General features: G+C 40.0%; 1 protein-coding gene and 1 long non-coding RNA gene across 2 annotated transcripts in view; one reads left to right on the top strand and one right to left on the bottom strand.

The window, feature by feature from the left end:
• LOC307020224 overlaps positions 1–16,955 on the bottom strand; it is a 411,310-nt gene that overhangs the window by 161,836 nt on the left and 232,519 nt on the right. The window lies entirely within an intron of this gene.
• The window catches only part of atp1a2a (ATPase Na+/K+ transporting subunit alpha 2a), a 48,322-nt gene that overhangs the window by 23,167 nt on the left and 8,200 nt on the right, over positions 1–16,955 (top strand). Inside the window, exons 11-18 of the mRNA XM_079652141.1 lie at positions 1,013–1,147; positions 3,353–3,432; positions 5,230–5,339; positions 7,703–7,878; positions 11,809–11,945; positions 12,968–13,118; positions 14,159–14,327; positions 15,644–15,798. Coding sequence (XP_079508267.1) covers positions 1,013–1,147; positions 3,353–3,432; positions 5,230–5,339; positions 7,703–7,878; positions 11,809–11,945; positions 12,968–13,118; positions 14,159–14,327; positions 15,644–15,798 — 1,113 coding nt within the window. The remainder of the gene's footprint in view (positions 1–1,012; positions 1,148–3,352; positions 3,433–5,229; positions 5,340–7,702; positions 7,879–11,808; positions 11,946–12,967; positions 13,119–14,158; positions 14,328–15,643; positions 15,799–16,955) is intronic.

The raw sequence follows: 16,955 nt of genomic DNA, 5'->3' as shown, positions 1-16,955 counted from the left end.
AAACAAGGACAAATCTAGCTGAGCGCGTGTCCTTGTTTAGCGGCTGTTCATGAATGAGTAAACAGGAATAAAGAGAAATGTCTTGTCTCGTTTCGGCCCCTGTTGGTGTATTGGCTGTAAGGTCATTCAGCTCAGCATGGATTTTAATAAATTGGCTGCAAGAGCGGGGAAATTGCAGTGATCCTCTTGGATTTCTTATCAAAAGGGGCTTTCACATTATCAGAAGATAATTGTTCCTTAAATGATTCAAGCACCAGCCAAGCATTTTTGTCAAGTCGCTAAACCTGAAAATAAACCCAGAAAAAACGAATGTAGAGCGTCGTGCCTCCAAACAGCGGAGAAATCACTTCTGAGCCTCGTTTTTGTCTTAATTTGCAAATGTTGAAATGTCACCTCTGCTGCTAAAAACAAATCCAATTGTTAGTATTTTTGTTAGACAGAGAATGTGTTTTTAATACCTTGGAGCCAAAATATTTCCATCCTTAGCAGCCAACTGCTGTGGATATTTACCAATGCTGTTTAAGGTGTTGCAGAAATATTTATTCCAACATTGTTCTAAATTTGTTTTAAGATATTTACATATATTCAGGGCCTGTTACATCTTCATTTTAAAATGTCCCTAAGAAAGATAGCAAACGTCCTACACGGCAAACTACTCCAGCTATTTCCTTCCTGAAAACATTGGGCTGCTTTAATCAAATTGGTCTTCATCCCATAAACTCAAAAGAATAAAACCAGGATTCTCACTTTCATTACTTCTACATTAAGCTGTTACATAACTTTGAAAACAACGTGGCCCAGCGATGATGGTGCACACGATGCTCAGCTTCCTGCATCTTTAATGAGAACTATAATGGAAGACGAAGAAGTCATCTCAGGTACCGATTTAATCAGTTCAAGTTCCCTTCCGATGCAGCGAGACAAAACACTGGCAGGCCGACAGACAACACTCATTTCTTCATATGAATATGTGAGTGAGTGTGCTAATGTGCGCCTGTGTGTGTTTCCCCAGAGGGAGACAGCGGGGGACGCTTCAGAGTCCGCTCTGTTCAAATGCATCGAGCTGTGCTGTGGGAGTGTTCGTGAGATGAGAGCCAGAAACGCCAAAGTGGCCGAGATCCCGTTCAACTCCACCAACAAATACCAGGTACGGCACGGGACTGATGTTCACAAACTCACCGTCACTAACACTTTAGCAAATACAAATATTTAATTTCATTATTTTCTAGGGATGACAGAATCTTATTTAAACTTTGCTCAAAAATACTTAATTGATTTCTTATAATTATTCTATTTTTTTTTTATATACGATTAATTTAGTAATTCAAGATTTAATAAAATAAGAAATATGTTCAAATTATTTCTCACAATTAATTCTTTATAATTTTGTTTACAAATCTTATTTTATTAAACTTAACAATGTCTCTGTACATTTGTATTTATTCATAAATAAATTAAATGTATTTCTTATAATTACTTGTATTTATTTATTTTTAAATATTTTTGCATTTATTTCCAATTATTATCTCTACATTATTTAATAATTTTTTTTTTAAATTAAATTATTCATTTTTTAAATATACTGTGTCAGTGCTCTTTCATCTCACAATATAAGATAAGCATTTCCAAGTATTGGAAAGGGTTTCTGTGTGAATCATGCATATTCATTTTTTAACCTTTTTATTCCATGTTCAGAGAGGCAGCCTGAACATGCTTGCTCCTTTTCAGCGACAGCCTGCTTCACATTCATACTGCTGCACACATTTAGGCTTGGAAGCTGCCCAACAGGCCGCGAGCACAACACTGTGATCCACAGAGGAGCTGCTGTAATGTTTCCATGTGTATGACGGAAAGAATACACGGGGATTAGAAACTGGTTGTTTTTGGAGGCTCAGAGGTTTCGTTGCTACAGAAAACCCCTCTGGTCTGGTCACAGCCTAAAGACCTTTGGGTTAGGGGAGAGGACCTAGTGGGTGATACACTAAATCACTTTAAATGAATTCAAATACTTTAAATGTCACACTTCAACAATAAGAATCTTTATGTGATTCCCAATAGTTGTTCATTTCACTAGGGGTCATCTGCTTCATTTCTCACGGCGTGAGACAAAAACACCCGTTGGTTTTATCTCCCCTTAAAAAAGTCATTCTTAATGAAAAGTTATAATGTTTTTAAAGCTCTGAGTGAGAAGGAAATGTCCTGCATTTATCCCACAACAGGGACATTTGCATTGTTAAGCAAAGAGACAGTGCCGATAAAAAGGCAAATACACACATTTAATAAACAGCACAAATAAATAAATCAATAAAGAATAGTAATAACAAATCATATTTAAGATAATGAATAAATAAGTGTCAGTACTGGTCATTGTAACGACAATAATACAATTAACAGTTTTTTTCCAGTTGGTTTTATAGTTTTTGGCTAAATGTACACAAAGAATAGGCACTCCTGAATGGTCTGCTCTTATTGGTTAGCTGGCCGGCTCTGTTGTGATTGCTCAACCCTCTGGAGGGAACACTTAACATGCACACAAATATATACCGTATAACACACCTCAGGAAAGGGAAACCCCCAATACGCAAAATAGGGCCCCTTTAAGTTAAGCTGCATGCGTTAGCACATCGTGTACGAGTCCAGCACATTATCAGAAATCACAACTTAATACTGAACCATGAAAAAGTCATCACACAGAGCTTTAACAACTTGCTCAAGGGCAATGCAGCAATTAAGACAGGGGGAATGTTTCTGCTCTCCTCTCGGATTCTGTCAGGAGACTTGCACAGGAATATGAATAACCCAACAGAGATGTTGAAGCAAACAAAGGACTTCCTGCATGCTTTCTGTGCACCTGTTCCCCGACTTAAAACAGGAACATTTGTGTCGAGAGGGGAAAAAAAGCAATTTTGCTCTGGTTTTCTGAGATTAGACATGCTGTGGCTAAGATACAAATTACCTGGGGGGGGTGGGGGTGTGTGTGTGTGTGGGGGAAGGGGTGATGCAAGGTGTAGTACCACAGGAATACATTTGAGAGTGTGAATGAATGCTCCTTCAACATGGGGAATACATAGGACTCACAATGTGCACTCAGTCAAGTCCGCTCCGATAAGACTTTTTTTCTCAAACCACTCGAAAAAAGGAATGACTGGAGAAATGATTGCTGGTATACGACCGTGAAATTCATTGTTGAGCGTTACAAAGAAGCATGTCCGTCCTTAGCCTTTTTCTTTTTAAAGCGGAAAAAAGGAGCAAGAAACAAGCAGCGATAAACTGGATGGTGCAAATTGTTTCAAGATAAATACTGCGGTGTTATGTCCTCACCGGTCTGCTTATATTCTCCCCATTTCCCCAGCTCTCTGTCCATGAAGCAGAAGACAATCCCTCTGGTCATATTCTGGTCATGAAGGGAGCGCCAGAGAGAATCTTGGACAGGTTGGTCAATCAATAGGGGATCGATTATACGTCTCCCAAGTGAGGCATCAACAAATGTGTGCTCCTTTTTCATTCAATTTAATGTTATCCTCTTCTCCCAGGGATGTAGTGAAAAGGCTGGCGATATCTCACGTTTTTTGCATTATTTTTAACAACCCTATCAAAAGACTACATTTGGGTTTGAGCCTAAAAACAAAATACATAAGAAACAGTCGACATGTTCCATCATCACCATGAAATGTGTAGTGTAGTTTTGAGTCGATTCTACATATACTATCCGGCTGTGAAATGACTCACTGAAGCACCATATGTGTATTAATCCACTGGTGAAAATAGTCTCCATCAAATTCAATATTTACTCTCGGACAGCTGCTCCACAAAATGACGGAAGTCCCTATACAGCACGTCACACGGTGGGGAGATTGACATTGTCACAGCAAAGGCAACAGTGCGGACAAAAGGCAAAAACAAGATTAGTAGAGTAAAATATTCCGAACTACGGAAGAGGTTTAAGGCCACAAGTGGGTTTCTTACATTTATTTTTTACTTGAACTCTGAGAAAAAGCCTGAATTCAAAAAAAAAAAAAAGTGACATTTTCAAGAAAAAATATCTGATTTTTTCCTGAAAATCGGTGAAAGAAATATTCAGAATCGTGGGGGACACTTCTGTGTAGCCATGCAGGAGGAGTCACCGACTCAAAAGGAGACACGGGGAGAGCTGGAGCTTTGATGGCAAACACTGATGGGTTTATTTGGAGCTTCGGCCGGAGAATTCACAAAACAAGTCCAAGAGCCAGAGGTTCTGACTTCACGGTAGAGTTGCCACGTCAATTCTGAAGAACTCTACCCCAGACCCACGTATTTAGTTCAGAGAGAATAATCAACATTGTGCATATCAAATCATAACACCTCTATCAGCTGACGCCAACAGGCAGGAACAGGGAGAGCCAAGGCTGCAGCTGCCTGTGCTCAGTCAGGACAGTATGAACTGATAAACTGGGTCAAAGTTATGGGCCTTGGAAAATATTTCCCCAACAAGAATTATTAATTTAATCTCAGAAAAATACTTATTTTAATCTTCGAATTCACTTTTGGTCAATAATTGTTTTTTAAATCACACGTGGTTCTCTTCCCTACAGTAGAGTATATCAAATAATGAGGTGGCGGCAGAAATAGTGCGTACACTAAATAAAAAAGTATACATTGCACACAGTTATTTCCTCAACAGTCGTGTAATTTTTTATGAACATTTGAACAATATAGAATAACACCAGTCCTATCATTAACGTGCTTTTGGTATTGCACCATAAAGGTATTGTGGGTTTAATCACACTATCACACTCCAGTTTAGTCGTGATGTCACACTACAGATCCAAAAACCTCCTCATTGACTGAACTTTTTAGGTTTAGTAGTTTTACAGCAGTTATTTTATACATGTCTATACACACTAGGGATGCCAGCGATTATTCAATTTATCGAATATTCGTTACAGTCTCCATAATCGAAAATTATTTTTAAAATTCGATTTTATTTATATATTTTTTATCAAAATATAGACTAATGCTAATAATAGTAATATTATTAATAATTGTAAATGGCCATTGGTCACACCACCCGTTTGTTTTACTGTTAAATTCGAGGAAGCCAGCAGCGCAGGCGAATAATCGATTAATATTCGCCTGCGCTGTCCCATTTTCGAATTTGATCATGGTCAGTTTCTGGCATCCCTAATACACACAGAGAGTTCATTAACGGCAGGAGAAGCAGTAAAAGTGTTATTTCTAAATGTGTTACAGGTGCAGCAGCATCATGATCCACGGCGAGGAGCAGCCACTGGATGAAGACTTGACGGATGCTTTCCAGAGTGCCTACATGGAGCTGGGAGGACTGGGAGAGAGGGTGCTGGGTATGTTTCCTGACACACGTTATTATCGGCCTGAGAATAGATTGTGACAAGAAGCACTTGGACTACACTTTGTTTTCTCCTTGGAAACAGGGAGTTAAGCTTCTTGTAACTGCAAGGGTGCTTTTATTGCATCGGTGCAGGGGTGTCAAACTCAAGGCCCGGGGGCCAAATCCGGCCCGTGGCTTCATTTTCTGTGGCCCCAAAAGAGCTTGCAAAGAATATAATATGTTTATTATATGGTTACATGCCGATTTAGAAAAGCACGTTGCCCATAAACTACATGTCCCACAATGCATCTCAAATTTGACTTTTTTTTTCTCTGTATTTGACTTTTTTTCTTCAAAATATGCCTTTTTTTCTCAGAATTTGATTTTTTTTTCTAAACGTTGCTTTTGTTTCAAAATGTTAATTTCCCCCCCCAATGTTGACTTTTTCTCCAGAACGTGGCTTTTCTTTTTAAATCATGTTGTGACATTCTCACCGAAGAGACTTGCAATGATTTGCCGTATACTTATTATTATTATTATGAAGTTATTACCCTATCCGATAATAATCCGAGGCAGTAATGTAATGTAATACATGCTTTTATAAGTATTAAATATTTATATAGTCTTAAAGTTACAACCGGCCCTTTCAGTGCAACCATAATTCCAATGTGGCCCGCGATGAAATTGAGTTTGACACCCCTGCATCAGTGTATACAAAGAAGATTTGGGCTTTGCAGGCTTGAGCAGAATCGCAATAGACTTTAATTCAATTCAGGTCAAACTCCGCAGAAAACTCAAATAAATAATAATATTAACAGAATAAATGGCCAAAGCTCAAACAGAAGTAATTGGGAGAAACACATTGACAGTTTTGGTCCTGAATGAAAATGAGAAAAATAATGAATAACTCCAGGCTTATCCTTGTGTTTTTGTTATTGCAAGTTAATGGCATTGTTGGTACGGTGGCAGCCAGATTTAAACTCATTACCACAGCCCAACATATTTCCATCAGGAGAAACACTCTGCAGTTTTTAAAGACGATGCAAATATGAAAAAACAAATGTGCCAAAACACATTCAAATTAAGAAACATCTTCGCCAACTTCACCACGACGACACATGCGCAGCGCAAGAAGTTTAAAACACGACGGGAGGGATGCACACAGCTGGGATCGGAGCACTTGTTGAAGTTTGGGGATTTTTTTCAGAAAGTTCCGAACATTTCTTCTAATAGAAGTGTTTCTAGCACGTTTACACTTGTTGGCAACCGTAAATTGGAGATGCTGAATTTAATTCTGTGCCCAAATTTGGCACTGTTATTCTATTTTGGTCATACTGTCACACTGTGTAGCCCAAACACTCCTCAATGGAGTTAGACACTGTACTTTACTTCACTTGGTATTGTTTTGGCACTGCAGTCTTAGCCAGAATTGAAATACACAGACATGGGATTTAACTTTGGTACACAACAATGTGTTTTAGTATGTAATATTGTATGCATAATGCATTTGTAATGGACTGGTGATTCAATTCAGGTCACACTCTGCACACATCTCTAATATTTCTACTTGTAACATCACTGTAAAATGCCATTTTGATTAAAAAAAAAAAAGAATTCCCCAAAGTTCAACTTACAATATCTCTCAAGTGTTTGGCATCCACATTCTGTAAATGTCATCCTTTTGACAACCAGGGAAGAAACGTTACCTGGCACCTTTTAGGAAGTGCCATGGGTAATAATTATGTGTTATGCTCGTTTTTTTTAAAGCAGGTGTCACTTTATCAAACCGTGAAATGTGGAATACGACATTTCTGGAGTGAAACTCACAAAAGCATGTGAATTATTAATCCCCGGTTATGCCTTGGGTGAGGATGGTGATGGCTCGGGTATTTCTTGACAAAGAAAGGTTTCTCCACTTTTACACTGAGCATTTTATTGTGCTGGGCTCTTTGGGGATTCAAGGGATGCATATTTCAACAAGCTGCGGTTCATGAATTAATAAAAGTAACTGATTCCATTTGTATTTCAAACCTGCAACCTACAAGTCTACATCTAAAATTAAAAAAAGATTTGTATGCATACTTTAAGGTAAAGGATCACTGCAGCGGGGGCGATGTATTTTCTGCAAGTTTCTTTGTTTTTGACTTTAATAGCAACAGCAGAATAAATTACCGTATCCTCGTTAGATGTGTTGGACTTTAAAAACCTCCACAGAGTCATAAAATATGTGGCTTCTGTTTAAAGTGCAAGATGAATTGTCAGTTGATGTCAAAGCAACAAAACAACCGGCTTTTAGTTTTTTTCATTAGCCGCAGTATGCTGTGCGATGTCAGTCAGTTATGAACGATCACCTCACTGATCCCTCTCCTCTTGCAGGCTTCTGCCACTTGAATCTGTCTTCATCCCAGTTCCCTCGAGGGTTCACCTTCGACAGCGAGGAAACCAACTTCCCCACCGAGAAGCTCTGCTTCCTGGGTCTCATCTCCATGATTGATCCGCCGCGTGCCGCTGTGCCCGACGCAGTGGGTAAATGCCGCTCTGCCGGTATCAAGGTAATTGGTTCCACAGACTCAACCTTCATTGTAGTTCCTGAAAAGCCTTTTCGTGGGGCTCCATTTATTGGTCTTTTTAGAGCAAGGATTTGCACGTCAAATGTCTTTTCAAGTCAAAAAAATGACAGCCGATCACTCCGAGGGGCCCTGACTGATTATAATCGTTGAGAAAATGGTGTTGCTCAGAGAAAGCTGCTGATAACATGTGAATCAATGAAAGCCAACCAAAGAAACAGGTGCAAAGTGTGTTGTTGGTTCTTATCCCTCCCTTGATTGTGTTTGTGGAAGATATTAATGACGTTACAACATCATTAGAACAGAAAAACATTTCATTTTTATTAGAAAAAGAAAAAGCGACCGGCCACAAAGGATGAACTCACCATGTTCAATGATAGAAAAAGGTTAATTTGAGTAAAATGCAGATTCAGTACATCTATTACAAATGTGCATGATATGCTAATCGACTGACAATAAGCACGGAGCAGATGTTTTGTCAAAAAAGGTAATAAGCCGAGCTGCGGCAAGGTCACACAACTTCAGCCCAGATAAAAAAGGATAATGAGTTCAGTGAATAATTTTGGTGCTACTACAAATACGGAAAAGGTATTTTACACATTTATTTTCCGGTACAGAAGTTATCCTGCTTCTTTTGATAATGAGTTTTTGAAAGACACACTGTGATTGGCTTAAGAGACGCACTGGAAGCCTCAAGGGAGTGAAGGTGTAACTTAAAAACGGATGAATTCACTGATAACATTTTAAGATCACAAAGTTTTGTGCGAACTGAGGCATCAAAGTATCATCTCTAATGTAATGTTCCAGATTTGACTGCATTCAAAACATCTGCATTTTAATATATAAGTTGTTTTAATATTAAGCAGACAATACATACAGGAAACATACAGATATTTATACAAAATAAATTGTACTTTACGCAGGTGATTCAATGTTCCTACATGTGATATACAGTAAGGCACGTTTATTTATGTAGCACCTTTCAACACAAGGCAATTCAAAGTGCTTTACAAAAAATGAAAGACATTAAGAAAATGGCATTTCAAAAATACATGGATAAAAGTTATGTCAGGGTTTGAGTTTTGTTGTGGGGTTATTTTGCTGTTCTGTTCTCCCTGTCATGTTTTCCTCCTTGTTTCTTGTCTGGTCCTTCTCCCTGTGTTTTCCTGCCTGTCGTTAGTTTCCCTGGTGTGTCTGATTGTGTTCACCTGTTGCCCTTGTGTTTCTCGTCTCGTGATTACCCCTCCCTGTATTTAGTCTTGTCTCTTCCTTTGTTCGGTGTTGGTTCATTCTGTTAGGATCCGGGAATATTAGGACTCAAAAGCAGTTAAAAAAGGAAGCGGGTTTCAAACAAAAAGCAAGCTTTATTTAAAAGCTGAAAAAACACGGCATGAAAAAACACAGGAAGCACAAACACACAACACTGACCGTGACCAACAAGGAGGGAGACAGGAGAGACTAACAAGAAGCGTGACGTGAAGGGAGGACAAACAAACAATGAACCGACACCGAACACAGGAAGAGACAAGACTAAATACAGGGAGGGGTAATCACGAGACGAGAAACACAAGGGCAACAGGTGAACACAATCAGACACACCAGGGAAACTAACGACAGGGAGGAAAACACAGAGGCTGAAGTCGAATAGTCCATTTAGTTTAGGAACCTTCCTAACCAAGTGAAATGACCCGGAAGTCCTTCAGTGGCAGCCATGATAAGTGCCGTTCGAATTCTCTAAAATGAAAGGAAAGGAGGTTTCAAACTTCCTTTATAACCTCCTTTAGCTTAGGAACCACTGGACCTCCCTTACCGAAAGGAGAGGAGAAAATGCTGCCCCACAATGCCTTGCAGTCGCAGCATTTGCCGTCACACAACAGTCGGCCGTTCACGGAAACAAACGATTATGACGGAGAAGTTATATCATGAAAGTTACGGTGCTTATTAAGCATTTTAAAACGTATGTGGTAAGTTGCCAAAGTGCTTTGTTTTGAACGTTCATCAGTATTATAATCAAAAAGGGAAATATGAACATTAGTTTTTACTGAAATGATCAAATAAAGTCAACATTTAACTGAGCTGTGTGGGGTTTGTTCAACTTTTAAAAGATGTTTGAATGGTGATAGATGTTAAGGACTAACGTTTCTAATAAATACATTTGTATTTATTTTAAGATATTTTCATACAATCATACGTATTGGGATCATTTGTATTAAAGTGGACCGGAGTGAGAGGGTGACAAGCATACATTTCACTTTCCTGACGTCCGCTGGCGCATCATAAACACGTCAGATAGTGAAAGTGCATTCGGATTCTCTAAAGTACCGCCTAGTCTCTTCTCCTAAGTCCTTTTGAATTCTCCTATCCACTATCCCTTAACCCCGTGACGTTTCACTCAGAGGTCAAGGAATAGGAGATAGGGTTAGAACTTAGGAGCTGATTATTAAACTATCCGACCGCAACCAGAGAGAAGGACCAGACAAGAAACAAGGAAAACATGACAGGGAGAACAGAAAAGCAAATTAACCCCACAACTAGACACAACAAAACTCAAACCCTGGAAAGTTACAGTGCGGTTTAAGATGTGAATAGTTCAATTAAAAGCAGCGGCAAAAAGAAAAGTAGTGTAGTGTGTGTACATGCTTCATATCACTTCCAAATAATGTCAGACAGTGCTATGGGTGTACTGTGTGATGGAGCTGAAATGAGACACACACACAAATCAGAACAAATGGGTGTGTTTGCTCGTAGCTGCGCCCATGGGGAAACTACAGCACATGTTGGCGTTGCTTTAATAACTTTTTATTGGATGTAGTGCTGACGTTTCCGTGAAATGCCAGTCTTCAGTCCACGGCGTCTGTCTAAAGGCTTTAGTTCAATATATAGCGCTCTGTCTTTATTGCAGCTTCATTCAGTCTGCCTGTGTACCGCGGTAGATTGTGAAGGGTTGGAGATATTAAGAATTTACTCAATATGATCTTTATTTTTCTTCACCCTTCATATACGAGATATTCAAAATGATGTATTCCCTGCGGTTTGAATGCATGCAGAAAGTTATGCCATAAACTTCAAATAGAAACTTTATCGGAACCACTGATATGTTTCATGAAAGACTTCATACAGTATGTTCTAATGTCTTATGTATGGAACAGGATTAGAGCCACATATTTTCACATCCGACTAAAAGTGAATTTTCTGTTTGGATCTGAAATTAAAGTCAGAAGTCTGTGGAAAAAAATTTTTTTTTACTCATAATTCTGATTTTAATCTCAAATTCTGACTTTTCTATTTTTAGAATTAGACTAGATTAGAGTGACATATTGACATTGCACATGAATTCAAAGTCAAATAAAGTAGGACATCAGTTTACATACACACATCAATAGTGAATTCAGCTTTTTCTCTCATAACTCTGAATTTAATCCCAGAATTCTGAGAGAAAATCTGATCTAATTTAATAACAAAACAAAACAAAAATAAACGCTTATTTTCAGATCCAATAAAAGATTCACTCGATTTTTGGGGATATAAAAAAACCCTAGTCCTCTTCCGTACTTGTGTAATACAGTGAGAAGAGAGGTCTTTAGTCCATCCTGCTTCTCTCTTTCTGTTGTATTTGAATGATTGCTAAAGCGTTGACTGTATGTGTCAGAAAAGCTTCTTCAAGACAAGAAGCAGCTCGCACAATCCCTCCAAGATTTTAGTTGGCGTATAGTGCCAGATTTGAACCTTTAACCCCTAATAGCGCCATTCTTCCCCAGTGTAACTACACAACACATTTGGATGACTTATAGACCCCTTAAGGCCCACTCGGCACCGTAACTCATGTATGCTGTGACACATAAGGTACAGGAGAGATACACAGGGCTTTAACTTGATAATGCTCCGTGATTTACGGGATCTTCTGTGCTCCATCAGGTGATCATGGTGACTGGGGACCACCCAATCACGGCCAAGGCCATCGCCAAAGGTGTGGGCATCATCTCCGAGTGCAATGAGACGGTCGAGGACATCGCTGCGAGGCTGAATATCCCTCTGAGCCAAGTTGACCCCAGGTGTGTGTGTGTGTGTGTGTGTGTGTGTGTGTGTGTGTGTGTGTGTGTGTGTGTGTGTGTGTGTGTGTGTGTGTGTGTGTGTGTGTGTGTGTGTGTGTGTGTGTGTGTGTGTGTGTGTGTGTGTGTGTGTGTGTGTGTGTGTGTGTGTGTGTGTGTGTGTGTGTGTGTGTGTGTGTGTGTGTGTCAGAGGAGGTTTAGGCTGTGTGCTCAAGCGCCTAAGAGTTTGAGTGTCTAGTTAGTGATGTGAGGATATATGAGCGTTAAAAGGAAGATTTAGATTTGTTTTGGAATATATATATATATGAAAGTTTAATGAGGAGATTATTACCACTCTCATATTTGTTAGATGAATATAAAACTGGAGCTAGCAGCCTTTTAGCTTAGCTTAGCCTATAATCAGCCAGCCTACAAAATGTGACTGCTAATACTAAATATGAAAAGTCACTTCTTAAACTTGGCAATAAAGGAGAAGAAGTAACCTAAGGAGAGAGGAAGGGATGTATGTTCAGTAAGTACAGACATGCAGAATATGCCATGTGTACAGAGAAGTAAGAATATTAAAGTCACAATATATGGGAAAGCGGAATGACGATATTAAACAGTTAGGTATAACAACATGATTGGGTTTTGCTAAGAAATAGGAAAAGAACACCCCGTTAAACGACAAGTTATCCTTTGAATGTTTATTTTCATTTTTAATGACATATCATTTTGTATTGCCATTGTTTGCTTTAGACAGACACGACAAAACACTCAATGTTTCCTGAGTGTGTGGGTGTGAGAGAATGAAACTTGAGGAAAGTGCAAGAGAGTGTCAATGCATAAATGCCCCTGTTATTACTGACGTGTGTGTGTGTGTGTGGGTGGGTGTGGGTGTGTGTGTGTGTGTGTGTGTGTGTGTGTGTGTGTGTGTGTGTGTGTGTGTGTGTGTGTGTGTGTGTGTGTGTGTGTGTGTGTGTGTGTGTGTGTGTGTGTGTGTGTGTGTGTCCGTGTGTCCGTGTGTGTGTGTGTGTTTCTCCCAGGGATGCCAAGGCTTGTGTGGTGCACGGCTCGGACCTGAAGGAAATGAGCCCTGAGTATCTGGACGACTTGTTGAAGAACCACACCGAGATAGTGTTCGCTCGCACCTCCCCTCAGCAGAAACTAATGATAGTGGAGGGCTGCCAGAGACAGGTCAATGGACACGTGTGTGTGTGGAACAAACTGCTGAATAGAAATATGTGTGTTATATGGTTGAATGTAAGCATGTGTGTGTTTGCGATAAAGTATGGATGAATGCTTGAATGTGTCTGTTTATTTATAAGTGTGGAGGTATGGTTGAATACAGGTGTGTGTGTGTGTGTGTGTGTGTGTGTGTGTGTGTGTGTGTGTGTGTGTGTGTGTGTGTGTGTGTGTGTGTGTGTGTGTGTGTGTGTGTGTGTGTGTGTGTGTGTGTGTGTGTGTGTGTGTGTGTGTGTGTGTGTGTGTGTGTGTGTGTGTGTGTGTGTGTGTGTGTGTGTGTGTGTGTGTGTGTGTGTGTGTGTGTGTGTGTGTGTGTGTGTGTCTCTGCCTGCCATTTAAGGCTGAATGCTGTTTGTGTCACGCTTTGTGTGTATATGGATATGTATGTGTTTGAGCCAATTGTTAGTGAAGGTGGTTGAATGGATGAATAGAGGGTTGTGTGTGTGTGTGTGTGTGTGTGTGTGTGTGTGTGTGTGTGTGTGTGTGTGTGTGTGTGTGTGTGTGTGTGTGTGTGTGTGTGTGTGTGTGTGTGTGTGTGTGTGTGTGTGTGTGTGTGTGTGTGTGTGTGTGTGTGTGTGTGTGTGTGTGTGTGTGTGTGTGTGTGTGTGTGTGTGTGTGTGTGTGTGTGCAGGTCTTTTTGGGGGAATATGGTTGAAGTGTGTATCTCTGTGTAGGTATATGATTTGTGTTAACTTGTAAAAATAATGCATGAGCTGAGCTTTTGGTCGTGTATATGCACTTGCAAACATCTTCCTATATTGAGGTCATGCTACAATTCACCATAACTCACTCTCTCACACTCCTTGTGTGTGAATGATCGCAAGTCAATTCCATTTTTCATTTAATCTCCCTAGAGCTGCTTTGAAAAGACATTATTAAGACAAAAAGGGGAGGGGGGGGGGAGAGAGGGAAGTGTGGAGAGAAAAGCTTAAATCACTGTTCTTATCTCCCTGTTCCTGACACTTTTTGTTCTCGGGTCCTTGTGGGTGCAGGGGGCGATCGTGGCTGTGACGGGCGACGGCGTCAACGACTCCCCGGCCCTGAAGAAAGCCGACATCGGCGTTGCCATGGGAATCGCAGGCTCTGATGTGTCCAAGCAGGCGGCTGACATGATCCTGTTGGACGACAACTTCGCCTCCATCGTCACCGGGGTGGAGGAGGGTGAGTGTGGGGGAGATCAAGGAGGCGCAGGGAGAATAGAAAAAGTGAGTCAGAGAAACAAAGAGAAAAAAGGGGATTTAAGAAGTTTTAAATGAAACCAATCCTTCCTGCAAGCTCCTTTGTCATGCAGCAGCAGAGACTGGAGATTACTGCATTGTTGTAAAGTCACCTGGAAATTGAAAATATGATATTGCTTTCTTTGTGGTAGATCTTGTATAGCTGTCGACTAAAAGGGGCCCTATTATGGTCATCATCAGGATCATATTAGTGTCTCTCCTGTGACACGTCGCCATGCTTTCATGTTCAGAAAGCTCTTTATTGTTCTCATACTTCCTGTGCTGCAGCACCTCTTTTCACCCTCTGTCTGAAACCAGAGTCTGCTCTGATTGGTTAGCTGGCTGGCTCTGTTGTGATTGGTCAACCTCTCAGAGATGTCATCACGTACAATGTGTTGGAGCGCTAGCCAATAGAAGTGGGAGTGTAACCTAGTGATATCAATATCTTACAGAAGTAAACACAGGGATGTTAGCCTTTGCAGACCATTGACATGCACTCAAACCTATAACACAGCAGGAAGTAAAGGGGAAACTCTGAAAACTCCAAAAAGCATAATAGGGTATTTTTAAGATTTGTGATTTGTAGTCAGAAATGAAGCATCAATTGGGACATCTCCTCATCACATTCAAGGTTCTTTATTTGTCATACGAACATAGCTACAGAGTAGTTATGTCGATGAAAATCTTAAGTCACAGGCTTCTCCAACATCTGGAAATACTTGAGACTTTTTAAGACTTTAAAAAAAAAAGTTTTTAGTTCTGGTATAATAAAAAAGACTTAAGACATGCACACCTACCTACATACTGTCTACAGTCTGTATATTGTATAAAAACACTGTAAGGTCTTAGAAAGGAACATTTCCAGGCGTCATTGATATCATGGTCAGCCCTCAGAGACCTGTAAGACCAGAAACTTGACCTGCATTTAGCTTATTAAGACTTTTGAAATGACGTGGCTTCAAGGAATTGACTTACTTTGACACATTTTAGATTTGACTTGAGGCTCGCCACAAGATTATGTATTTAATTAAAGTGTGGGTTTTCTAATATAGGCTGAGAAAAAGCATGAGTGTGATGTGAATAAGCTGACGAAGCAGTAAAAGTCATTCTTTATTTCAGTTAGTCTGGATAATTCACTCGAAAGCGATGAAGCAGCAGAAAGAACACACTATTAAAACTATCCCGTGGTAGTATGGAACAAATATCCCTATGCCTATATTTATCTTACATATTTCTGTCATGTCTTTCTTATCGCTGCAGGTCGTCTCATCTTTGACAACCTGAAGAAGTCCATCGCATACACGCTGACCAGCAACATCCCAGAGATCTCACCCTTCCTCCTCTTCATCTGTCTCAGTGTTCCTCTTCCTCTGGGGACCGTCACTATCCTCTGCATTGACCTGGGCACTGACATGGTGAGCGGGGGGGAAACTCAGTCCCTTAAACCCCTTATCGACATGTTAACGATTCAGCATCTCCATCAATACTTAGGACTACGTTTTTTTGGGAAAATTAACACTTAACATTCATTTTTTCACTTTTGTTTTTATTGTTTTTAACATGTCAAAGCTGCATTGTATATTTACAAGCTTAAAACAGGAAAAGATATTGCAGCAAATTGCAAATAAAACTACAAATGCAGTTTGGAAACACATTTTCATTAGTCCAATTGAAACGGGGAGAGAGAGGAGATAACATGCGGGAAATAAGGGTAACACATGGTCTTTCCGCTTGAGGACCAAACCCAATTGAGCTATAGGTGGCCCCTTATTCGTCCATTTGTTATAACAGTCCCTCTCACTAAGTCAGTTAGTAATCCTTGTCGCTTGTTTGATTCCTGAATATTAACAATTTGTCCCGTTTTCTTCACACTGTGATTCTTGCAGTGTCAGTCGATGTGTGAGCTGCCTGTGTTGGGTTTTTAGTGTCTGACGTATGAAACACATCCTAGATGTGTTAGACATGCTGAACACATCTCTCTTTTTCTGCCCTCTAGATGCTGGTTTCAATGCTTTTTCATAGCTTTTCAAGCAAATGCCATCCTTTCTCTACACATTCAGTTTACACAGGAGGTTATAACAACAAAATATTAGTTTTTAGAATATCTTTCTTATTGGTTTTTATTTAAAATCACTGAATGCTCAAGCTAAATGTTTGCTAATGGTGGTGATTCTTCTCAATGACGATTAATGTTAGCATGTTGCATAGCCACAACTGAGCTAAAGGTGACAGTTGGAAACTTGTGTTCAATATGGGTGCCTGGAGGTAGAAAAGAACAGAACATTTGGTTTAATTTGTTCTTTCTGTTGGTGGAAGAAATTCGCTTTTGGCTTTCTGCCGCTGCCCATTTGTTTGAACAGAACAAAGGGCGGGTGCCGCTCACATACAGATTTACATTTCACTGCTCTGCCATTTCCAGATGCCAGTCTCTCCATTGTACTTCCAGCAGAAACAAAAAGAGTTGCTGGCATGGCGCTTGCCTGAGGGGCGTAATCCATCATTGCAAAAGAAAGGAAGCACAGGATGAATATATTCAAAAGGACTTGTTCACTTGTGTTCATTACTGTAACTT

Source organism: Notothenia rossii (genome assembly GCF_949606895.1).
Source record: "Notothenia rossii genome assembly, chromosome: 9".
In the NCBI taxonomy this organism is placed as follows: domain Eukaryota; kingdom Metazoa; phylum Chordata; class Actinopteri; order Perciformes; family Nototheniidae; genus Notothenia; species Notothenia rossii.
This window is presented reverse-complemented; position numbering and strand designations above follow the sequence as displayed.